Source organism: Hyperolius riggenbachi, chromosome 11 (genome assembly GCF_040937935.1).
Source record: "Hyperolius riggenbachi isolate aHypRig1 chromosome 11, aHypRig1.pri, whole genome shotgun sequence".
Taxonomy (NCBI): domain Eukaryota; kingdom Metazoa; phylum Chordata; class Amphibia; order Anura; family Hyperoliidae; genus Hyperolius; species Hyperolius riggenbachi.
Window position 1 is genome coordinate 83,636,125 of NC_090656.1, and position 25,823 is coordinate 83,661,947.

Sequence of the window (25,823 nt, forward strand, 5' to 3'; positions counted from 1 at the left end):
TTGGCTGCAGTAATAAACTGAATTACACCAGCAATAAGCATGCAGCTAATCTTCTCAGTTCTGACAATATTGTCAGAAACCCCTGACCTGCTGCATGCTTGTTCAGGGTCTATGGTTGAAAGAATAAGAGGCAGAGGACCAGCACGGCAGCCAGGCAAATGGTATTGCTTAAAAGGAGAGAAATATGGCAGCCTCAAGATTACTCTCAGCTCAGGTTCCCTTGAAAAGTGCAACGCAAAGACAGTGGGCCCAAGTTTTGGTGACCCTTTCCCCAGAAAATTCACATAATTGTGCAGGTTTTCTCAAGAAAATACACATCATGTCGGCAGATATGCCCAGAAAATACGTGCAATCATGTCGGCAGATATGCCCAGAAAATACGTGCAATCAAGTCGGCAGATATGCCTAGAAAATATGTGCAATCATGTCGGCAGATATGCCCAGAAAATACGTGCAATCATGTCGGCAGATATGCCCAGGAAATACGTGCAATCATGTCGGCAGATATGCCCAGAAAATACGTGCAATCATGTCGGCAGATATGCCCAGAAAATACGTGCAATCATGTCGGCAGATATGCCCAGAAAATACATGCAATCATGTGGCAGACCTGCCCAGAACATACACCTGCTAATATAAATAAAAAAAACAAAAACATTTACTCACCTGCAGCAGCAGACCTCCTGTCCCAGCCTCCATCCGGCGCTCAGCTCCCATGGGTGGTTGGGTGGGTTGGTAGCTAGGTAGCCTGGTGGGTAGGTAGCCTGGTGGGTGGGTTGGTAACTAGCCCGGTGGGTAGGTAGGTAGCCTGGTGGGTGGGTAGCCGGGTGGGTGGGTGGGTAGGTAGCCTGGTGGGTAGGTTGGTAACTAGCCCGGTAGGTAGCCGGGTGGGTGGTTAGCTAGGTAGCCGGGTGGGTAGGTAGGTAGGAAGCCTGGTGGGTGGGTAGGTAGCTGGGTGGGTAGGTAGGTAGGAAGCCTGGTGGGTGGGTAGGTAGCCGGGTGGGTAGGTGGTTAGGTAGCCGGGTGGGTAGGTAGGTAGCCGGGTGGGTAGGTAGCCTGGTGGGTGGGTAGGTAGCCGGGTGGGTGGGTAGGTAGCCGGGTGGGTGGGTAGGTAGTCGGGTGGGTGGTTAGGTAGGAAGCCTGGTGGGTGGGTAGGTAGCCGGGTGGGTAGGTAGGAAGCCTGGTGGGTGGGTAGGTAGCTGGGTGGGTAGGTGGTTAGGTAGCCGGGTGGGTAGGTAGGTAGGAAGCCTGGTGGGTGGTTACGTAGCCGTGTGGGTAGGTAGGTAGGAAGCCTGGTGGGTGGGTAGGTAGGTAGCCGGGTGGGTAGGTGGTTAGGTAGCCGGGTGGGTAGGTGGGTAGGTAGCCTGGTGGGTGGTTAGGTAGCCGGGTGGGTGGTTAGGTAGTCGGGTGGGTGGTTAGGTAGGAAGCCTGGTGGGTGGGTAGGTAGCCGGGTGGGTAGGTAGGAAGCCTGGTGGGTGGGTAGGTAGCCGGGTGGGTAGGTGGTTAGGTAGCCGGGTGGGTGGGTAGGTAGGTAGGAAGCCTGGTGGGTGGTTAGGTAGTCAGGTGGGTAGGTAGGTAGGAAGCCTGGTGGGTGGGTAGGTAGGTAGCCAGGTGGGTAGGTGGTTAGGTAGCCGGGTGGGTAGGCAGGTAGCCCTTTGAGTACCTATCCGGGTGGGGGGCCCGACTCCTACCCTCCCTCCCTCCCTTCCTTCCACCCTCCCTCCCTCCCTTCCTTCCTTCCTCCCTCACCTCGAGGGGCCCCCCTCCCGATATGCGGGGCGGGAGAGCGGCAAATACAGGAAGTCTTCAGGGCTCTCCAGGCAGACGCTAGAGGCTCAGCCGCTTGGTCTCCAATATGTCTCCAATATGTCTCCAACTCTGTCGACATATTGGAGACCAAGCGGCTGAGCCCTCTAGCGCATGCCTGGAGACCCGGATTTGCCGCTCTCCCGCCGCGCATACCGGGAGGGGGCCCCCCGAGGTGAGGGAGGGAGGGAGGATAGGAGTCGGGGCCCTCCGGGGAAAAAAAATAATAAAAAATATATATATATTAAAAAAAAAAAAATACTTAATGGGCCCCTGAAGAAAACGGAACTTCAGGGGCCCTCGTGCGGCGGCACGGCCTGCACGGCCGTATGTCCGCCACTGACTCCATGCATGTATGGATTGCTGTTCCTCCATTAAACATAGCCTATAAATATCCCCTCTAACTATGTACACTCTGCAGTGGCAACACCCACCTGGCATGAGTGCTCAAGCTTTGTGGCTCCAGCATAATACTGAACTGTTCTGTTCGACCTTCCTTTGTGCCTGAAAACCATCCTCCACTTCTGCCACTGGGGGCTGCTGTTGTGGAATGGGAAAGTCTTGTGACGGAAGTCCAGCCTTGTGCCTGTAATACAGCCATATGGGAGACGGCTCAGGCACTGAATGGCACTTGTACTTTCATACATGAACTCAGTTGTTGTTGTTTTTATTATACAGTATAATCTCGTTAAATAAACTCTGATGTAGTAAACATTTGGGTATAATAAACTACCTCTCCAGGTCCCGGCCAATCTCCATTGTACATCTATAGTAGCAACGCCTGGTATAGTAAACTCTGATATAATAAAGCTTCTGTTATAGTAAACATGGTTTTTGGCCCCTACGTGATGCTGATTTTGGATGTAATAAAAAGTGGGCAGTGCATGCATCATACAGTATGCCAGTGTGAAACCCATGGTTGGCTGTTCTCTTCAGGCTGGCTGAAAATGAGTTGATGCCTGTTAACATTTATCATGATTGGCTGCATTTTGAAGACAGGCTTCATGATTGGCTCAAGTGTGAGCAGAAAGTTTTGCAGGACATGTGGTGCAAGTCCCGCTCACAGAGGTATCGGAGCCACTCACCGTAAGCATGCAGTAGGAAAGACAACAGGCCGGGCACCAGCTGAGTTACTATGGCAATTTATTTCATCCCATCCAGTGACAGATACAGAAGAAATCAGGCAGCAGGCCTAACAGCCGTTTCGCAAGCTTACAATGCTTGCTTCCTCAGAGACCCAGCCACCGTAAGCGTGTGGCTGCCTCTATTCAGTGAAGTCTGGAATTTTAAGGATCCCTGGATACTGTACCAGCAATATGTATAGCCTGGCTATGCAGCCCTAAGGTATACTTAACCTTGTAGTCCACCAAATGTGTAAGTGCTTGTATTGTACCTGCAATGGGAGGACAAATTTGGTCATTTGCAGCAGAGAATGCACCAGGGCATGCTGGGCCATTTCCAGGACAATTTCTGATATAGTAAACCACTTTTCCTGGTCCCTTGGAGTTTACTTTAACAAGATTATACTGTAACTGGAACTTCACATCCATGATTTGGTTAGTAAAGAAACACACACAGAATCCAGCTGCCTTTGTAGATATTATAGGTATTTATTTATGGTAAGGTTACTTCTTACTTTAGTATGCCTTTGAACTCATTGTCGGAATCTCCAGGGACCCCATAGGGCAGGGATGTCCAAAGTCTGGCCCAAGGATCAAACGCAGCCCACCGAGCCTATCCAGTGACCCCTAAGGCTCTTGATAGATTTTAATTGAATTCGGCCCACAGGCCACTGCTGTGGCACCTCAGGCATTAATATTTAGGGCCAACCTGTATCACATCTCTCCCTCTCCTTCTGCTCTCTTGCAGTCCCATAGGAATTAGTATAGAACTATAAAGAAATGGCCACCGGAGTGTACACTCAGTATACACTACAAAATGTTGGCCATTTTTTGTAGTCCTATAGTGATTACTAGATATGATCAATAATATGCAAATATTTCTGAGTTTATGCAAAACTCAGGCATTGCAATACTCTGACAGCTCTAAGCATAACTCAGGGAGGCAGAGGCATGATGAGATTTGTAGTTTTGCCACAGCTGGAGTGCCAAGGTTAGCCATCACTTGTGTAGATGGTTCGCTATACTGTGGGGGGGGGGGGGGGGGGTATTACCACCCTATATCTGTAAGTATTGTGGTATAGTAAAGCGCTCAATGCCTAGCAGTGATAAATCAGACAGATATACAGGCAATATTAGTACAACATTAAGCAGCGTAGGACCACTTTCATATGATTCGAATAGTCCAACATATTAAGTCCACTACGTTGACACTTATCCAGACAGGTTCCTATTAAATAGTGTAAAATCCGCTCACCAAATCCAATTGCTGATCGGTTACGATCAGCAGAAAACAGCTCAATATCAAAGGGATTCCTCACAACACTTGAAACTTCTTCCTATAATAGCTCAAAACAAACAGAGGAATAAATATAGCGTAATCCTGTTTCTTCCTGATGACACTCCTCCCCTTTGCTGACCCTGGTCTGTTGCAGGGTCAGCAAAGGCATCTGGTGGGCGTGTAATCTTTAATTATTGCACACTAAGGAGAGTTATTACACAGTGGGAGCACGGTGACTGTTGCACTGGTGAAGGGAAGGAGTGTCATCAGGAAGAAACAGGATTACGCTATGTGTATCCCTCTGTTTGTTTTGAGCTATTATTAGGAAGAAGTGCCAAGTGTCGTGAGGAACCGCTTTGATATTGAGCTGTTTCTGCTGATCGTAACCGATCAGCAATTGGATTTGGTGAGCGGATTTTACACTATTTAATAGGATACTGTCTGGATAAGTGTCAACGTAGTGGACTTTATATGTTGGACTACATGAATCATATGAAAGTGGTCCTACGCTGCTTAATGTTGTACTAATATTGTCTGTCTATCTGTCTGATTTATCACTGATGTTGAGCGCATTACTACGCCACAATACTGTACCTAGGGGCAATCAGAAAAAATGTATTTAATTTTTCTAGTTTGGCCCCCTAGCTATCTCAAGACCGGTGATAAATAAGCCCTTGGTCCAAAACGTTTGGACACCCCTGCTATAGGGGATTTGCAGAGGTGTCACGGTACATGTAATGATGACTATACCTTGTCTGATTGTTTAGTAACTGGTATGATCTGTAATATTTTGTAACTGTAAAGAAAAAATTAGGTAGACGTCTCCTACAAAAAAAAAAAAAAATCCAGATTGACTAAGAGTCACACCAGAATGAGCCAACAATCCCGTTGATGCATCCATCCTGCTGAGATTACTCATCTTCCTTAATTAAAGTGCCTGGAGCAGAGGTGCAGTCTAACCCTGCGCTCACACTGTTCCCTTTCTGCATATCTGATTATACACTATTTGACAAAACATTGCACAAGTCCTTGAGTGTGAAGACATTCCATTCTGAACTTAAGGACACAGAACATCATACAGCCGAGTGCAATTTTGTTTTAGGTTAGTCTGGATCTCAAATTAGGACTGCATTATTTTCATTCACCTGAAAAAAAATATTTTCTACTGAAGAATAAAACTGTGTACAGCAAAGTCCCCTGTATACTTGTGATTGGCCAAAAAAAGCACAACAGCCTCCCCTCCCCCCCCCCCCATCCCAGCAGAAAATACTTACTGAGCCTTCAGGCGCCGGTTTCTACCCTTTTTGTAGCTCCTAGCGGCTTTCCAGCTTCCTCTGTGTACGGCTCCCAGCATGTCGCCTGACCCACATTTAAAGGGAACCTTAACTGAACGGGGGGTAAAGAGTTTCACTTACCTGGGGCTATTACCAGCCCCCTGCAGCAGTCCTGTGCCCTCGGCGGTGCTCTGGAATCCTCTGGTCCCCCGCTGTCACTTAGTTTCGTTTTTGACGACTCACCAGTCGCTGGCCGCCATGCGTATTATTGGACGCATTCACCAATGCAATTAGCGCTATTGCGGACCGCAACGCGTACAAAAATACGCGTTGCCGCATATCTACGCGTGCGGTCCGCAATAGCGCTAATTGCATTGGACGAGTTTTGGAATTAACATAACTTTTAAGGAAGCAAGAAATTTCAGGCAGATTTCATGAAAGCATTTGGTTTGCCTGAAATCATGTTGTGTTTCTGTTCGATGTGTAGAACTGTAAACTGAGATAGCTCATCTCTGATCCACATTATCCTCACTGCCCTTGGAGTCCCTCACTGTATTTTCACACTAAGCTCTGTGTGTCGGCCTTTGCTGCAGGAGGCTGCACACATCACAGAACCATCACAGAACCATCACAGAACCATCAGACCAGGAAGCTTGCAATGACTAGGCTGTGCCATCTGACATTTTCTGATTGCAGAATGTGCCATACATTTATTTCACGTAAGGTCTGCAGTCACATTTTACATTGAAACACATTTTTTAGGTGTTTTGCATTAATAAAATGCATGTGCTTGTTGAGCTTAACTTGTAAGAATCAGGTAAAGCATTACTGACAAGTGTTCCTAAAGCAATACCATGAAAATGACAGATGCCACGTAAGATGTCACATTACAGAAAGACATCATGTTAAGTCTGCATTTGTGTAAGAATTTGTGTGATCTGCAGATCTCTCAACTTTTTGAAATTAGAAAGAAGTGCACTTAAGCCACGCCCCTGCCACACTCCTAACCACATCCCCAGCACACCACTAGGTTTCATAAGAAAAATATGTTGTTTATAATTGAAATCACTCTTCTGTCCTGGTTCATTATCCTTCATATTAACATTTGAAAATAAATATATCAATTTAAAGGATGGGAATAAAGTTCACATTGGTGCTGTGGGGAGGGCAATGCTAGAAATACTTAAGATTAGCAGAATTCAGCAATCATTCAGCTCGCCCTGCGCCCAACTCGCCAGCGGGGTACATATACATACACCTCATCATTTCAGCCAGAAGAGCTGTTACACCACACATGCCAGCACTGAGCTTCAGCAGGCCCTAATAAGTATAAATGCTTTCCAAATATTCAACTTTAAAGCGGAACTGAAGATAATCTAAAGAGTTTCACTTACCTGGGGCTCCTGCAAGCCGATTGCAGCCGTCCTGTGCCGCACCGGTCCTCCATGATCCACCATTCTCCTGCCTCCAGCTACTTTCGGTTTTGCCGTCGTGCCACTGTGCCTGTGTGGCTCTGGCCAAGCGTATCCTTCTTCTCGTTCCAGTCCGCAATAGCGTTATTGCAGACGGGAACACGTAAAAAGGATAAGCTTGGCAGCCCCTCGACTTACCAGTCGAATAACGAAGCTAGCTGGCGGCAGGGAACGGAGGATCGTTGAGTAGCACCGTGGGACAGGGGGGCTGCAAGGGTCATGCAGAGAAGCCCCAGGTAAGTGAAACTCTTTATTTTTAGATTATTTTCAGTTCTGCTTTAAATCTTCTTAAACCTACTCAGTTTTTGTTTATACATATATATATGAGTTATGAATTGATGTGACAAGTACGGTACAAATGCCCCTGAACCATCAGAGGTGTCCTCCAGGGTCAGGAACCTTGCATTACGGATCACTGCTCAGAATAAATGCTGTAGAGTTCCTGTAGTTATTTTCAGTCTTGCTGCATAGGCATGCTGCTGCATATGTTGTGATGTTCACAATACAAATTCCCAGGGTAGGCTCTGCACTCCACGTGGTATAAACTCTCGAGATTGCCAAAGCTGATAGGTGGCGGGCACACCTCCAAAAATCATCAAAGGGTTCATTTAGCAGTATAATCAACGGATAAGTACAGCAAACAAAAGATCTTTTTATTCTTCATGTAGACATTGCTAAATGATTAAAGATGCCTTGTTTTCACTGTAGTCTCCTTTAAGATCTGTGTATTCACTGCAGGCGCAGCAGTATGAGAAATATCATAGTTTTCAGATCCCTAAGATCTCTAGCCCTTACACCTTTTACATAACACAACCTTCCTAGTTTTGGGTGATACAATTTAAAAAAGGAATTATTAATGTTAAATAAAGTAAACCAGAGACTTCGGTATGCAAAGTTTTTTACTTACCCGGGGCTTCCTCCAGACCCAAAAGCATGGATGCGCCCCTCGCAGTCCTCCCGCAGTCCATTGTTCGTCTGCAATCATCCCAGTAACTGGCTCAGTCGGGTCCAGTCTGGGTCTTCTGTGCATGCGCGGACCTCCCGCGCATGTGCAGTAGACCCGGACTGACGTGACAGAGCCAGTTACTGGGGATGATTGCCACTAAACGGAGGACAGCGAGGGGCTCATCCATGCTTATGGGTCTGAAGGAAGCCCCGGGTAAGTAAAAAACGTTGCATACTGAAGTCTCTGGTTTACTTTAAAGAACCACTATGATAATAAACTGTAAAATTTTAAATTCATGCGTACACATACAGAGCTGTGAAAAACTATTTGCCCCCTTCCTGATTTCTTATTCTTTTGCATGTTTGTCACACTTAAATGTTTCTGCTCATCAAAAACTGTTAACTATTAGTCAAAGATAGCATAATTGAACACAAAATGCAGTTTTAAATGATGGTTTTTATTATTTCGTGAGAAAAAAAACTCAAAACCTACATGGCCCTGTGTGAAAAAGAAATTGCCCCCTGAACTTAATAACTGGTTGGGCCACCCTTAGCAGCAATAACTGCAATCAAGCGTTTGCGATAACTTGCAACGAGTCTTTTACAGCTCTCTGGAGGAATTTTGGCCCGCTCATCTTTGCAAAATTGTTGTAATTCAGCTTTATTTGAGGGGTTTCTAGCATGAACCGCCTTTTTAAGGTCATGCCACAACTCTCAATAGGATTCAGGTCAGGACTTTGACTAGGCCACTCCAAAGTCTTCATTTTGTTTTTCTTCAGCCATTCAGAGGTGGATTTTCTGGTGTGTTTTGGTTCATTGTCCTGCTGCAGCACCAAAGATTGCTTCAGCTTGAGTTGACGAACAGATGGCCGGACATTCTCCTTCAGGATTTTTTGGTAGACAGTAGAATTCATGGTTCCATCTATTACAGCAAGCCTTCCAGGTCCTGAAGCAGCAAAACAACCCCAGACCATCACACTACCACCACCATATTTTACTGTTGGTATGATGTTCTTTTGCTGAAATGCTGTGTTACTTCTACGCCAGATGTAACGGGACACGCACCTTCCAAAAAGTTCAACTTTTGTCTCGTCGGTCCACAAGGTATTTTCCCAAAAGTCTTGGCAATCATTGAGATGTTTTTTAGCAAAATTGAGACCAGCCTTAATGTTCTTTTTGCTTAAAAGTGGTTTGCGCCTTATCTTCCATATCTTCCATGCAGCCCGTTTTTGCCCAGTCTCTTTCTTGTGGTGGAGTCGTGAACACTGATGTTAATTGAGGCAAGTGAGGCCTGCAGTTCTTTAGATGTTGTCCTGGGGTCTTTTGTGGTCTCTCGGATGAGTTTTCTCTGCGCTCTTGGGGTAATTTTGTTCGGCCGGCCACTCCTGGGAAGGTTCATCACTGTTCCATGTTTTTGCCATTTGTGGATAATGGCTCTCACTGTGGTTCGCTGGAGTCCCAAAGCTTTAGAAATGGCTTTATAACCTTTACCAGACTGATAGATCTCAATTACAGTACTTTTGTTCTCATTTGTTCCTGAATTTCTTTGGGTCTTGGCATGATGTCTAGCTTTTGAGGTGCTTTTGGTCTACTTCTCTGTGTCAGATAGCTCCTATTTAAGTGATTTCTTTATTTCTTGAACAGGTGTGGCAGTAATCAGGTGTGATAAACCACAGTTAAGTTATTTTTTTTAACAAGGGGGTCAATCACTTTTTCACACAGGGCCATGTAGATTTGTAGTTTTTTTTCTCACTAAATAATAAAAAACATCATTTAAAACTGCATTTTGTGTTCAATTATGTTATCTTTGACTAATAGTTAACGGTTTTTGATGAGCAGAAACATTTAAGTGTGACAAACATGCAAAAGAATAAGAAATCAGGAAGGGGGCAAATAGTTTTTCACATCACTGTACATATAGGTTTTATTTATTTTTTTCCAAGGTAAAATGCACTGTAAATGAATTTTTCCTATGTAGCTGTCACTTACACTTGGCACCATTAATATGACAGCTCTGAACCCACAAGTTTTAGGTCCGGTGCACACCTAAAAGCGCTAGTGTAATCGCAAACGCTCAGGGCTTTTAGAAGTTATTTTTCAAGATGATTTTAGGCATGTGCCTTTTCTATTTATACCTAACGATTTTTGGAGTGTTTTTGGGTAGCATTTTTTTTATGTACAGTACAGCTGCTAGTGAACTGGTTTTGTAACAAAAACGCTTGTAAAATCGCTCTGATCTAGCGCTTTTCAGAGCGATTTTCCACTTTCATATACTTAAAGGGAAGGTTCAGGGAAACCTGTAAAAAAATAAAAATCCCTATCCACTTACCTGGGGCTTCCTCCAGCCCGTGGCAGGCCGGAGGACGTCCGATGACGTCAGCACGCCCGCGTGGGACGCAGAAGAGCCCGTCCTTGGAGCGCAGAAGAGCCCGACCTGGCAGCCGGCCTGGCCAGGTCGGGTCGGCCACCGAAGACGACCGGAAGCCTCTGGAGCGGCGGCGAGGGCACCTCCTGCCTGCCACGGGCTGGAGGAAGCCCCAGGTAAGTGGATAGGGATTTTTATTTTTTTACAGGTTTCCCTGAACCTTCCCTTTAACATTGAGGCTGAATTGCTACAGTAATCCTCAGAAATGCTGCTCCTGTGTGATCCACCCCATTCTATTACATTAGCCAAGCACTTTTTAAAGTTTCCTTTATTTCTTTCAAAAGTGCTTTAACCTCCTTGCCGGTCCAAAAAATCCAGCAAGGAGGCAGTGCCGCACTTTTTTTAAATTTTTTTTTTTTTAAATCATGTAGCGAGCCCAGGGCTCGCTACATGATAGCCGCTGAGCGGCGGCATCCCCCCACCCACTCCGATCGCCTTCGGCGATCAGAGTATGCAGGAAATCCCATTGAGAACGGGATTTCCTGCAGGGCTTCCCCGGTCGCCATGGCGACGGGGCGGGATGACGTCACAGGGAACCCCGATCCACCCCTCAGCGCTGCCTGGCACTGATTGGCCAGGCTGCGCAGGGGTCTGGGGCGGGGGGGAGGGGCGGCGCGGCGGGTAGCGGCGAATCGGCGGCGAGCTGCGGCGATCGTGTACTACACGCAGCTAGCAAAGTGCTAGCTGCGTGTAGGAAAAAAAAATTATGCAAATCGGCCCAGCGGGGCCTGAGAAATCCTCCTGCGCAGGTTACCCCGAACTGAGTTCGGGATAACCAGCAAGGAGGTTAAGCCATTATTGCAAGGACATCCGTATTAAAGTGGACCTGAACTCTTGCACAGGACAGAAGGAAAACTAAGAGAAATGCCTCCTGGATGTATTTAGAGAGTTTAGCCTGTCTAATTCCTTCTCATCTGTGACTAATCACAAGTAATTTGATCTCTCCCCTGTGTCACCTGACTGCCATGGCAAATAAGGAAGATAAGCTCACAGGATGTTAATATGTCTGCTTCCATGAAAGCAGGAAGTAGAAACAGTGGAGATGTATATTAAGATTTCTATCAGCTGTAACTAAAATGTCTTTAGGTTATTATGCTGTTGTGTATCTTATAGAGCAGAGAGGAAATTCACAGTTCATGTCCACTTTAAAATGTAAATCACGTCACTGCGTTTCCACTAGCGCAATATGTTTCTCGCTAACGTGTAGTTTGCGGTTCACTACCGTTCATTGTAACTAAATGGAACGTGCAGGCACACACACAAAAAAAAGTCACACCAAAATACAGAAAGAAAGCTTAATTTTTCTCTCCCTTTGAGACTGATAAGTAGCTAATGTTGTTGTCCTCCATGCAGTTAGGCCTTTCTTGTACTTGCAAAGGTTGCCAGCTAGACCAGCAGATGGCGCTCTAGACAAACATCTCATTTTCATTTCTGGCATCTTGTATTTTACCAAAAATATATAAAAAAGGACATTTTCGCAGTAAGCCTTATGAATGAAATATAAAATGAAAAACAAAACACAATACAGCACGGCATGTGGTTCTGTATGAAGGATTTGTCTTTTATCTGTAATATCTCTCTTGTCATTATTGTTCTGTAGGCGGATTGGAGACTGAAAAGGATTACAGCTATCAGGGGCACAAACAACGCTGCAGCTTCTCCACCAACAAAGTGTCAGCTTATATCAACAGTTCTGTGGAGATTCCACAAGACGAGACACGTAAGTGGGAAATCGCTGTGGCTTCTGGCTATTCTATCCTCCATGCTACACCCAAGCAACGCTTGATGTGATTAAGTACAATGTTGCTGTACAGAGAGAAAGGATAATCTTCAGCGCTACAGAAATGGCGTGGAAAGAGAGCTGCCAGGGAAGCAATGACAAGCTGCACGCTAAAGCCACAAAGGGATTTTCATGGAATTAAAAAACAATATTCTTGCCTGGTAAACACGTAAAACTGTTAAACAGTCTTCTTAAAGGGCACAAATATGTCCATATGAGATAACAACCCTAGGTGGATAAACCCTCCAATAGATCTGATCATGCAGGCCTAGACTCCACAGCACTCCACCTCAGACATAGACCACCACCTCACCCTCAGAAGTGGGAACTCACCATTAACATTGACCCTCAGTTAAATGGCTCAGTAGCACATCTGGGGTCATCAGGCGGCCCCCTGCCACCTTCACGATCCTCACTATCTGTCTTCACTCTTGTACATTATTGCCCTCTCATAGGTCAAATCACCTCAAATAGACAATTTCAGACCCACTGTAGCATAACACTGCTCAGATCCTTACTCTTACCCTGCTTCCATACCTTTCATAGTTACATAGTTATTTTGGTTGAAAAAAGACATACGTCCATCAAGTTCAACCAGTATAAAAAACGTTTTTCCTCCATGCGCAGATCATGTCCTCTAGTCCTTAGAGAAGGCCTAGGGACAAAAAGCTCATCCGCCAAGCTATTATATTGCCCTCTGATGTATTTATACATGTTAATTAGATCCCCTCTAAGGCGTCTTTTCTCTAGACTAAATAAACCCAGTTTATCTAACCTTTCTTGATAAGTGAGACCTTCCATCCCACGTATCAATTTTGTTGCTCGTCTCTGCACCTGCTCTAAAACTGCAATATCTTTTTTGTAATGTGGTGCCCAGAACTGAATTCCATATTCCAGATGTGGCCTTACTAGAGAGTTAAACAGGGGCAATATTATGCTAGCATCTCGAGTTTTTATTTCCCTTTTAATGCATCCCAAAATGTTGTTAGCTTTAGCTACAGCGGCTTGGCATTGAGTACGATTATTTAACTTGTTGTCAATGAGTACTCCTAAGTCCTTCTCCAAGTTTGATGTCCCCAACTGTATCCCATTTATTTTGTATGGTGCTAGACCATTAGTACGTCCAAAATGCATGACTTTACATTTGTCAACATTGAATTTCATCTGCCATGTATGTGCCCATATAGCCATCCTATCCAGATCCTGTTGCAATATGACACTATCTTCCTGAGAGTTGATGATTCTGCACAATTTTGTATCATCTGCAAAAATAGTAACATTGCTCACTACTGCATCTACTAGGTCATTAATAAATAAATTGAAGAGCACTGGACCCAGAACAGACCCCTGTGGGACCCCACTGCTAACAGTCTCCCATTTTGAGTACGATCCATTGACCACAACTCTTTGTTTTCTGTCCATTAGCCAGTTCCCTATCCATGAACACAGACTCTTCTCCAGTCCTTGCATCCTCAACTTTTGCACCAGACTTTTGTGGGGAACAGTGTCGAAGGCCTTTGCAAAGTCCAAGTATATCACATCTACAGCATTCCCAATATCCATATTAGCATTCACTACCTTATAAAAGTTGAGCATGTTAGTCAAACAGGACCTGTCTTTAGTAAACCCATGTTGATGCTGAGAAATAAGATTATTTTCTACTATGAAGTCATGTATAGTATCTCTTAGTAACCCCTCAAATAGTTTGCATACAACTGATGTTAAGCTTACAGGTTTATAATTTCCTGGATCTGATTTTTTGCCCTTCTTAAATAATGGGAAAACGTGGGCTGTACGCCAATCCACTGGGACTCTGCCAGTTGCAAGAGAGTCACAAAAGATAAGATAAAGCGGTTTATCTATAACTGACCTTATTTCCCTTAGGACCCGAGGATGCATGCCATCTGGGCCAGGTGCCTTGTCTATTTTTAATTTATTTAGTCTTGCCTTCACTTCTTCCTGCGTTAAGTATTTAATATTACAGTTAGAAGATTGAGACTCTTCCGCCTCTGTAGTTTGCAACAGTGCTGTTTCTTTTGTGAAGACAGAAGCAAAGAAAGCAATTAATAACTCTGCCTTACCTTGGTCATCCACCATTGAGTTCCCACCCTCATCCTTTAGGAGTCCTATACAGTCAACCTTTCTTTTTTTAGAGTTAATGTACTTGTAAAACTTTTTTGGGTTAGATTTGATATCCTTAGCGATTTGTTTTTCAGCTTCAATCTTTGCCTGCCTAATTTCTTTTTTACAATTTTTATTGCACTCCTTATAATTGCTTAGTGCAGCCTCGGTCCCCTCCTGTTTTAAGACCTTATAGGCATTATTTTTCCTCTTCATTTTATCTTTAACCTTTCTATTCATCCATAGAGGCCTTTTTTATTCCTAGATATTTTGTTTCCATATGGGATATACATACTACAATATTGATTGAGTATAACTTAGGGCAGCACGGTGGCGTAGTGGTTAGCTCTCTCGCCTTGCAGCGCTGGGTCCCTGGTTCGAATCCCAGCCAGGGCACTATCTGCAAAGAGTTTGTATGTTCTCTCTGTGTCTGCGTGGGTTTCCTCCGGGCACTTCGGTTTCCTCCCACATTCCAAAAACATACGGATAAGTCAATTGGCTCCCCCTAAAATTGGCCCTAGACTACAGTACTTACACTACATATTATAGACATATGGCAATGGTAGGGATTAGATTGTGAGCTCCTTTGAGGGACAGTTAGCGACAAGACAATATATATATATATATATATATATATATATATATATATATATATATATATATATATATATACTGTACAGCGCTGCGTAATATGTCGGCGCTATATAAATACTAAATAATAATAATAATAATAACTTTAAAAGCTTGCCATTTCCCTTCAGCGTCTTCCCCTTGTAGTACATTATCCCAGTTCACCAGACTTAGTACCTGCCTAATTTGATTGAACTTTGCTTTTCTAAAATTAATAGTTTTAGTGGTCCCGCTGCCCCGTGGCCTATCAGTCACCAGATTAAACGTTATCATGTTGTGATCAATATTTCCCAAATGTTCTTGAACCTGCACATTTGATACATTATCTGGTCTATTAGAAATGATCAGATCCAGTAACGCATTCCCCTAGTTGGTTCAGTTACCATTTGAGTCAAGTAATTGTCCTGTAGTGCTGCCAGAAATCTGCTGCTTTTACCAGAATGGGTAGCCTCAATACTCCAGTCAATGTCTGGAAAGTTGAAGTCGCCCATAATTATGACCTCATTTTTACTTGCAGCTTTTTCAATCTGCTGTAGTAATCGCAGTTCTGCAGCTTCATTAATAAGAGGTGGCCTGTAGCATACCCCAATAAGCAATTAGCAACTTTTATTTCCACCATGAATATTTACCCAAACGGACTCCACATCTTCGCAATCTTCCTCCATCTCATCGTTGAGGACAGCTGTAAGAGAATTCTTAACAAAGAGACAAACCCCTCCACCATTTTTCCCTGTTCTATCCCGCCTAAACACATTGTATCCTTTTAAATTAGCTATCCAGTCATGGCTTTCATCCATCCATGTCTCGGTTATTCCCACAATGTCATAGCCTTTGTCATTCAGAATGAACTCTAGTTCGTCTATTTTATTTGCAAGGCTCCGAGCATTGGTTACCATGCACTTTATATTTTTACCACCACATTTACCAATTTTGTTTACATGAAATGGGCTACTTGAATTTTTACCAACCTCCTTAAGCTTTACATTCCCCACCCCCCTCTCCACCCCCCATAATGTTAGGCTCCCACTGTCTTTTTACCTCATCTTGTCTACGTATTGAGACTTTATCCTCCCGCCTCCCCCCAGATCCTAGTTTAAAATCTCCTACAACCGTTTAGCCATCTTCTCCCCCAATGCAGCTGTACCCTCCCCAGTAAGGTGCAGCCCATCCCTGCTGTAGAACCTGTAGCCGACTGCAAAGTCTGCCCAGTTCTCCAGGAACCCAAACCCTTCCTTCCTACGCCAATTTCTCAGCCACTTATTTAACTCCCTAAGCTCCCTCTGTCTCTCAGATGTAGCACGTGGCACTGGCAGTATTTCAGAAAACACCACCTTGGAGGTCCTTGCTTTCAGTTTATCTCCAAGTACCTGAAAATCATTTTTGAGGACCTTCCATCTCCCACTAACTTTGTCATTGGTGCCAATGTGTACCATGACAGCCGGGTCTTCCCCAGCCCCACCCAGTAATCTGTCAATTCTTTCCGCTACATGCCGAACCTGGTGCCATTGTTATGAAATTACATGATTTGCTACTGCAGTGAATAGTTTTAATGTTGTAGCAGATCAGTGTATCCAAAGTTCCTTCAGTGATGATAAAGACCGGTTAAAAAAAAAAAAATGTGTGGACATTGAGGTTAAGTATATGGCAGTTTTTACTCATTATCACTTGTTTCCTGTACACCATTAGGAGCTGCATGTTAGTTGTTAAGGCCCATACACGCTCTCAACCAAACCGCCTGATTGTTGTCGGATTTTGGTCTGTTGGACAACAATCAGGCAAGTGTACTGGACTAGAAAAGCGATTGATTACAGGCTGTTTGCCCGATCCATCTGGTGGATCAACTTGCATGACTGTTGAGCTGATATAGGGCAGTTGGCCACGTGTGTACGACGTTGTTTGAACAACGCACTTGTGCAGTCCATTGTTTCTCTTGCGTGTAGTATGTAATTGAGTTAATCGTTCAGTTGGTTGGTGAAAATACACGTCATGGGAACGGTTTGTCATTGTATCGATTATGTTGTGGTGTTGTTCGTGCACTTTGTTAGACGTGTGTGAGTCAGCTAGGCAGGAAATGATGGGTTACAGATAACAGAAACCTGACAGAGGTTCTATTGCTTCTCTGAGAAGGTCAGAATAAATGAATGAGGTAAAGAGCTGTAGATGGCCTATATACGGTATATCACATCACTTCATCATATATGAGTTACATAGCCTGCACATAGCCAATAATCGGTAATATTTCCAGTTTGTGGTATATTTTCTGTACTTAAAGAGAATCTGTATTGTTAAAATTGCACAAAAGTAAACATACCAGTGCGTTAGGGGACATCTCCTATTACCCTCTGTCACAATTTCGCCGCTCCTCGCCGCATTAAATGTGGTTAAAAACCGTTTTAAAAAGTTTGTTTATAAACAAACAAAATGGCCACCAAAACAGGAAGTAGATTGATGTACAGTATGTCCACACATAGAAAATACATCCATACACAAGCAGGCTGTATACAGCCATCCTTTTGAATCTCAAGAGATCATTTGTGTGTTTCTTTCCCCCTGCAGCTATCTTCCACTGAAGTGTCAGGCTATTTCTTCCTGCAGAGTGCAGACAGCTGTGCCTGTATGTAATTCCTCAGTATGTGAAAGCCCAGCCAGCTCAGAGGAGGATTTATCCAGCTTGTAAAAGATAATAGAACAGAGGGAAGCTGCACTAATCTAAATATCACACAGGCAGTGTGCAGAGAGGGGCCTGGATGGGGGAGTTCATAGCAGAACCACAACACGGAAGAACTTGGCAGCCTTCCAGACACAGGCCTGACAAGTCTGACAAGAGAGAGATAAGTTGATTTATTACAGAGATGGTGATAGTAGAACGTGCTGCAGTAAGCCAGAACACATTAGAATAGCTTTTTGAACTTGTAGGATGATAAAAAACAGGATGCAATTTTTGTTACGGAGTCTCTTTAAGACAACTATGGTTTTCAAGGATGAATTTTGATAGATGCGCGTCATAAGGTGCTCAGGGATTTTCTTGCTGTTTTGAGAAAGCTTTATTTGTTCCGTCTCGATTTGTCACTGGCCTACTTTACTTTAAAGAGACTCTGAAGTCTCAAAAAAAACAAGTTTTTACTTTACTAACTTGATAAGCACCAATGCCCTACCTAAAACGCTGCATCCCCGCGGCTAAAATCGCTATTAAACCCCCCAAAATCCCAGTGCAAAAAACTTAGTTGTGGATTTTGCTGCTGGGGGAGGCGGGGATTGATGGGAGTAGAGGCTTAGCTACTGCTCAAAGCTCTGCCTCTACAGGAAGCGCTGCCCAAATCTCCCTCCAGGGATTTCGGGGGGTTTAATAGTGATTTCAGCCGTGGGGATGCAGCGTCTTAGGTAGGGCATTAGTGCTTATCAAGTTAGTTAAAGAGACTCCGTAACAAAAATTGCATCCTGTTTTTTATCATCCTACAAGTTCCAAAAGCTATTCTAATGTGTTCTGGCTAACTGCAGCACTTTATACTATCACTGCCTCTGTAATAAATCAATGTATCTTTCCCCTGTCAGACTTGTCGGCCTGTGTCTGGAAGGCTGCCAAGTTCTTCAGTGTTGTGGTTCTGCTATGAACTCACCCTTCCAGGCCCCTCTCTGCACACTGCCTGTGTGTTATTTAGATTACAGCAGCTTTTCTCTTCTCTCTTATCTTTTACAAGCTGGATAAATCGTCCTCTGAGCTGGCTGGGCTTTCACATACTGAGGAATTACAAACAAGGGCAAAGCTGTTTGCAGGAAGAAAAGAGCAGCCTGAAACTTCAGTGCATGGGGGAAAGAAACACACAAATGATCTCTTGAGATTCAAAAGGAATGCTGTATACAGCCTGCTTGTGTATGGATGTATTTTTCTATGTGTGGACATACTGTACATCAACCTACTTCCTGTTTTGGTGGCCATTTTGTTTGTTTACAAACAAACTTTTTAAAACTGTTTTTAACCACTTTTAATGCGGCGAGGAGTGGCGAAATTGTGACAGAGGGTAATAGGAGATGTCCCCTAACACACTGGTATGTTTACTTTTGAGCGATTTAAACAATACAGATTCTCTTTAAGTAAAAATGTGTTTGTTTTGAAACGTCAGAGTCTCTTTAAAGGGCAACTTAAGAATTTCTTATGTGAGTCTTCATTAGTCATGCTCTGTCATTAGATGAGTGATGAAGGCAAAGTTGATTTTTCTAATCCTCTTAAAAGATAAGTCTACTTATAAATACATTCATTCAAACCCTCATTTCTCCATGATCAATAATGGGATTATAATATATTACTGACTTTGCCCACCTGAAGATATTTGAGGAACTCCTGGCTGACTATTGTTTACAAACACTTCAACACAGCAGTGTATATACTGTACACACCGTACACTAGCGCTGATATTTCTGTGTCCCTGTGTGTAAGCTTTAGTCATAAGACTTGTGGATCCGGTTTGACCTTTGCTCTCTCTGGTCCTTCCTGTTCCTGTGAAAACACTTTCAGCTTCCTGGGTACAGACAGCAACAGGAAATGACCTGTGGTGAGAATTGATCTGACCTCACTACTGATCAGATATGCCAGAGCAATTTGTTACACAGGAATAGGCAGACGTGGAGGTTTTCAGGCAGAGGTATGTACAAGTATACATAGTATACAAGCTGCAGTGGAGAAGGATATATAAAGAATAAGCAGTCTGTATTTGTCTCCAGGGAAACAGAGTCAGCAATGCATTACATCTGAGTCATTTAGAATTGATTTCACATACAGTATTTTTTATAACACTTTACCTTAAAAACTACTTGCCTCAATAGGTTTATATTTAATTTGTATTCCTCAATGTTCCCTTGGATTTTATGTTGTTCCTGTGTGCTAAACACGATAAAGCCAGCACCAGTGAAGGAATATATAACCAATATGAAAGAGAGAGGAACCTGGCACTGAGTGATCCAGTGCTCAGTTTAGATATATCACAATATTGAAAGATATTATAGAGCAATAACCGCATTATTGAAAATAAACTATAAATCTAGAAAGTATATACTGTACAGAAATATAAAGCAAATACAGCATAACATTGTGGAAACAGACAATACGATAAGATACGTGAATGTGGGCAAGCTTCACAAAATATGCATAAATAATACCCTTTGCTCTAACAAATAAATGGTAATTTACTGTAGTAAAGTCATAAAACCGCACTAAAAATTCTTAAGATGGCCCAAGATGCTGATCATGTATCCTCATTAAATTCACAACCAGAGTAAACAATGTCACACATTCACATTAAATCATTGTAAATAGTTAGCAGTGCCATAGCATTAGCATATACTTGATCAAACTTAAGTTGTTCCAAAACACCTGTGTATGCCTCAGAATCTCAATTATGGCTTCAGATGTAGGGCTTTCAAGCCTATTCCATACAAGCGTTAGAATGCAGAGTGCACTCAGAGGATTAATAACAGGCCGATCTCACTAAATTCAAGATGTCCAATGTCAGTGAATACAGGCTAAGTCGTTTTGTACAAGTTCTTGGGGAACCCTGGAGATGGTAATTAGCAGCCAGGAAATCCATCTGGCAGCATGGAGACGAGGATAGGCTGGATACTGATGGATGTGTGGATTGGTGTGTAATGAGGTAATGTGCATATTGTCTGGGTCCCTGAACTTGGCTTGCAAGCAGGAGATATATACGCCTTGTGGCATCACCACTAAGTTGTCCAATCATGAACAGCTCTTTTCCTCACGTTCTTCCAACTGCTTTCTCTTACCGTATTAAGGACCTGATGCACTAAGCAGCAATAATATTGCCATGCAGAGGCAGTGCACTGCAGTATTACCACAAGCGGTGTACTGTAAGTTGTGCTATTAGCGGGACTTCTGCCAGTGCGATCTGCGTGCATTGCTATGGTAACACGTGCACTGAAAAATTAGCCCGAAGAGAAAGATTGAATTGTGAATGGCCCTATATATATATATATATATATATATATATATATATATATATATATATATATATATATATATATATATATATATATATATATATATATATATATATATATATATATATATATATATATATTTCAATTTGAAGCCAAATGTATGCGGATACTTTTGATGTGTTTGAGTATTCAAATTTGGAACCTTGTTCTGAATTGTTCCAATCAGAACCTGAATCTTCATATATGGGGATGTTAACTCCTCCTTTTAGCTAAACAAATGGGCAAGCACCATCCAAAAACCAAAGATTACATATAAAAATCTGCCAGTATAATCAATTTTGGGTGTGCAGAATGGTAAATAAATCATTGCACATCATACACAACAAAGTACAGGCTTCTAAATACAGCACCACACCAGATCAATCTATTAAACAATTGTATTACTTCTCTGTGGAACACTAAAAACATCTAAAAACACAATAAATCATGTGGCTGGGGAGGGGCTAAATAGTATACTGCCCACAAAGAAATTAGCATTTACCGGTAGTCTCAGCATATAAAATACAAATCATCCAGAAGACATATAAATATACCTATAAAGTGCCAGTGCAAATATGCAATATACAATTATAACCTCAAATAGTAAATGAACAATCTATAAGTAAAAAGTGCAATTGCAGATCAGATAAAGTGCCTATAGAGAGGAAAAAACCCTCAAAAATTGTGAATAAATAGTGAGGTAGATAGAAATTGGTAAAAGAAACCAATATGTCAGGCACCCAGATATAGTGCAGATAAGTACAGCAAGCGATAAAAAAAAAACAGTGATAGAGCAAACATAGGTACAGACAACAATAGCCAAAGTGTGTTAAATAGGTGATAGGCCAGGAATGAAACCACAAGTGTGTTTGAAAATAGACCACCACAGAGTGAATATAGGGTCATACCAGTTCAAGTTAAGATGACCATGTCCCCCTGCAACTATCTTGACTTGAACTGGAAGTACACCACTGGAATTCCTGTCAGTCCACGCATGCGCACCGCACTCCGTTGTACATCCCCCAAAGACTTGCATTTCCCCAAGCACGGTGCTTGGGGTAACGCAAGTCTATGGGGGATGTACAGCGCGGCACTTGCAGAAATGTGCTGTTGCCCTAGTGTCAGATAGGATGCTTCCAGCGCACCGCAAGGGTCCGCAATAAGTGTGCAAGTCTCCATAGACTTTCATGCTTTTGTGGCAAAATAGGGTAACACAAGGCAGATTTACCCTGCTAGTGTAAAAGGGGCCTTAAATGTGGTTTTGATCAAAAGTTGATTGGAAAAAGTAGTTTCCGTTTGCAGGTGAAGAATAGCTGTGGGTTATTGACGGCTCCATAGCTGTGTGCGGCATTGAGCTGTACAAAGCTATTAGTAGCAGCAATATGAATGGCTCTGAAATCATTGATACTGTGTGATGCATGGTGGTAAAGTGATTGTAATTCCCCAACTCAGTCACAATTTGAGTCACCGATTGTTTGCTAGATCAGACCACTGTCTCATAGTGAATGGCTATATATGATTTATTATCTGGAGTGTTTGCCCGGTACTTGTCTGTGCTAGTTACAGTCCGGTTGCATGTCCATCTAGTTTTCTCTATATAACACAGAGGGCGGGGTGTTTTTCCTTTTCCCCCACCTATTCAGTCATGACCTTAGCAAGAGAGTGAATAGCATGCGGGTTCTGTTATTTCATGTCCTCTATCACCTTCTACAGTTTATTTAAAGTTCAAAGGACTAAAGTGAAGAATACATACAGTATTAGGGGTTGTTATCTCTCCCTCCACTTAAAGGAACAAAGGTCTCTAAATAATCTCGAAAGAAAGAAATATCTCACATGTTTGAAAAATGATTTTCGATAACTATGAAAGGATGTGGAAAAACCTGTTTTCCTATGTGACGAATGACCTGAAATTTACCTCGTAGTAGATTATTATTATTATTATTATTTATATAGCGCCAACATCTTCTGCAGTGCTGTGCAGAATACATATTCTAGTACCGTAGAATCTTGTTATGGTAAACCCTGATATAGTAAACCTCTGAATGTAGTTAACTCGGGCCTTAGGTCCCAGCAACTGCGTCTGTACACAAATCCAATGTATGACCAATTCTGATATAGTAAACTGCTTGTGAGCTGGATAGTGTACTGGTTAAGGGCTCTGCCTTTGACATGGGCGACCAGGGTTCGAATCCTGGCAAGGGTCAGTACCTATTCAGTAAGGAGTTCAAGGCAAGACTCCCTAACACTGCAGGGTGGCCTCTTGAGCGTGTCCCAGTGGCTGCAGGTCTTCAGCGCTTTGAGTCCGACAGGAGAAAAAACGCTATACAAATGTTCGGATTATTATTATTATTAACCTGAATTATCGCCATCTCGAGCTCACTCTAACCTGAATTATCGCCATCTCGAGCTCACTCTAACCTGAATTATCGCACATCTCGAGCTCACTCTAACCTGAATTATCGCACATCTCGAGCTCACTCTAACCTGAATTATCGCACATCTCGAGCTCACTCTAACCTGAATTATCGCACATCTCGAGCTCACTCTAACCTGAATTATCGCACATCTCGAGCTCACTCTAACCTGAATTATCGCACATCTCGAGCTCACTCTAACCTGAATTATCGCACATCTCGAGCTCACTCTAACCTGAATTATCGCACATCTCGAGCTCACTCTAACCTGAATTATCGCACATCTCGAGCTCACTCTAACCTGAATTATCGCAAATTCTTTCTGTTTTAGGAAAGCAAACTTTTGTTTTTCTTAACATCTTAGTAAGGGGGCTTTTAGGACCATTGTAGTCCCTTACACACCCCAATGAGTTCTGGGTCACCATGAGCTTGCTGGTTAGTCTGTGCCTCTCGGATTTACAAGCCCTACTCCATAGAGCCAAATTAATCCATGCCATGCACTGATGAGGATCAAACAATCCGAAACAGCCTGTATGCATGTTGGATTATTATGGCTCTGTACACATTAACAAGCTGACACATCATTGCATTCCAGCGGTTCTGGAGGTGTGTTTAGCTTCTAAGGGTACAATGGTTAATTTGCATATATTCAGCAGTGGTGCCTGGGAGACATCTCGAGCTCACTCTAACCTGAATTATCGCAAATTCTTTCTGTTTTAGGAAAGCAAACTTTTGTTTTTATTATTATTATTATTATTACTTTTTCTGGTCCCTTGTAGTTTACTACAATATAAAGGGATTTTACTGTAGTACATAGCCATAGCCATATGTGCATCATAGTCTATAGCCAATTTTTAGGAGGAAGCCAATTTAACTTATCTGTATGTTTTTGGAATGTGGGAAGAAACCAGAGTGCTATTGCAGACGGGAAGGATACGCGCGGCCAGCACTGCGCAAGCACAGTGGCCTGCCGACTTTAGTCAGCAAAAACAAAATGAACCCACGGCGGGGTAACGGAAGATTGTTGAGGACCGGCGAGGGCACAGAACGGCTGCAGGGGGCTGGTAGAAGTCTCAGGTAAGTAAAAAAAATGTTTTCATGCGGACCTGAACTCAGGACTTCCTTTCTGCTCTAGAACATATGCAACAGCATAATAACCTTTATTTATTTATTTATTGTATTTATAAAGCGCCATCATATTATGCAGCGCTGATCTTTAGAGAAAGACATTTCTTTGTTACAGCTGGTTCAAATCCTACCATAAATCTGCAGTGTTTCTACTTCCTGCTTTCATGGAAGCAGACATATTGTTAACATCCTGTGCTTTCAAATGAGTTTATCTGCCGTGGCAGTCAGGTGACATGGGGAGAGATCAAATTACAACTTGTGATTAGACACAAATGAGGGGGAATTGGACAGGCTAAACTCTCTAAATACATACAGGGTGCATATCTGTTTTCCTTTTGTCCTGTGCAAGATTTAGGTCCACTTTAAAGGACAACTATTAAAAAATGTAACATACAGTACATGTGTACTAGTTGTACATATGTCCCAAAGTAAAATGCACTGTACATTTTTTTTCCCTCTTGCTGTCATTTACAGTGGAAAGTAAAAATCTGACAGGTTTGGGACTAGTCCATCTCCTCATGGGAGATTTTTGTTTTAGTATTTTCTTTATTATTTACAAAATCACTCCCTAGAAAGGACTATTACAATGGTGCTGGAAAGCCAGTGTCCTCCAGAGCAGACTATTCTGGCAGTAAAATATGCCACTGCCATCAAAGGAGTGTGTTTGAAATAAAGGATTGTCTGAAAATCCCCCATGAGGATATGAGTAATCCAAAATCTGACAGATCTGTCACATTTCTACTACCTACTGTAAGTGACAGGAGCATAGGAATACATTCATTTATAGGGCATTTTATTCTGGGTCAACTAATTAAGTAAAACACATTTATTTTAAATTTTACACATTTTTTGCGATACTGATCCTTTTATTTTTGTATGATCAGTTTATATTATCTAATTTCACTTCAGGCTCACTTAACTATTCCTCATTTTCAATCATTTCGGCTAATATCACTGATTAAAAATGATTACTAATGCTTGTACTGTCTCTGTAAGATAAGTGACTATTGTCATTGTATTGCTTTGCAGAGATTGCAGCCTGGCTAGCTCAGAATGGACCAATATCCATTGCTCTTAATGCCTTTGCAATGCAGGTAAGTAAAGATGTGTTTGAAATCTTCCAAAGCCTATAAACATATTTCAGAGCCCCATACAGACATTACTGTATACTACCGCTTGGTGACACAATTAGTCATGCTCTCTTTGGCTAGAACCCTGCTGGCTGGCAGTATTTGACAATTCTTGCATTTGGCTGAGCTGTATATACTCTACTTTAGAGGGGGGGGGGGGGGGGAGAAGCGGGAGGCTCCCCACAACTCCTGAGGAAAACTAGGTAAAAACAATTCTACCACAGCTTTTCACCAGTAACTGCATTTAGCCACTGAGTTGGGGCTAGTCACATGGTCAGAGACTGCTCTGATAGACTGCTGATAATTG

At 42.8% G+C, this 25,823-nt stretch overlaps 1 protein-coding gene across 1 annotated transcript in view; it reads left to right on the forward strand.

The window, feature by feature from the left end:
* CTSF (cathepsin F) overlaps positions 1–25,823 on the forward strand; it is an 82,913-nt gene that overhangs the window by 41,143 nt on the left and 15,947 nt on the right. The window contains exons 10-11 of the mRNA XM_068260526.1: positions 11,923–12,042; positions 25,416–25,480. Coding sequence (XP_068116627.1) covers positions 11,923–12,042; positions 25,416–25,480 — 185 coding nt within the window. The remainder of the gene's footprint in view (positions 1–11,922; positions 12,043–25,415; positions 25,481–25,823) is intronic.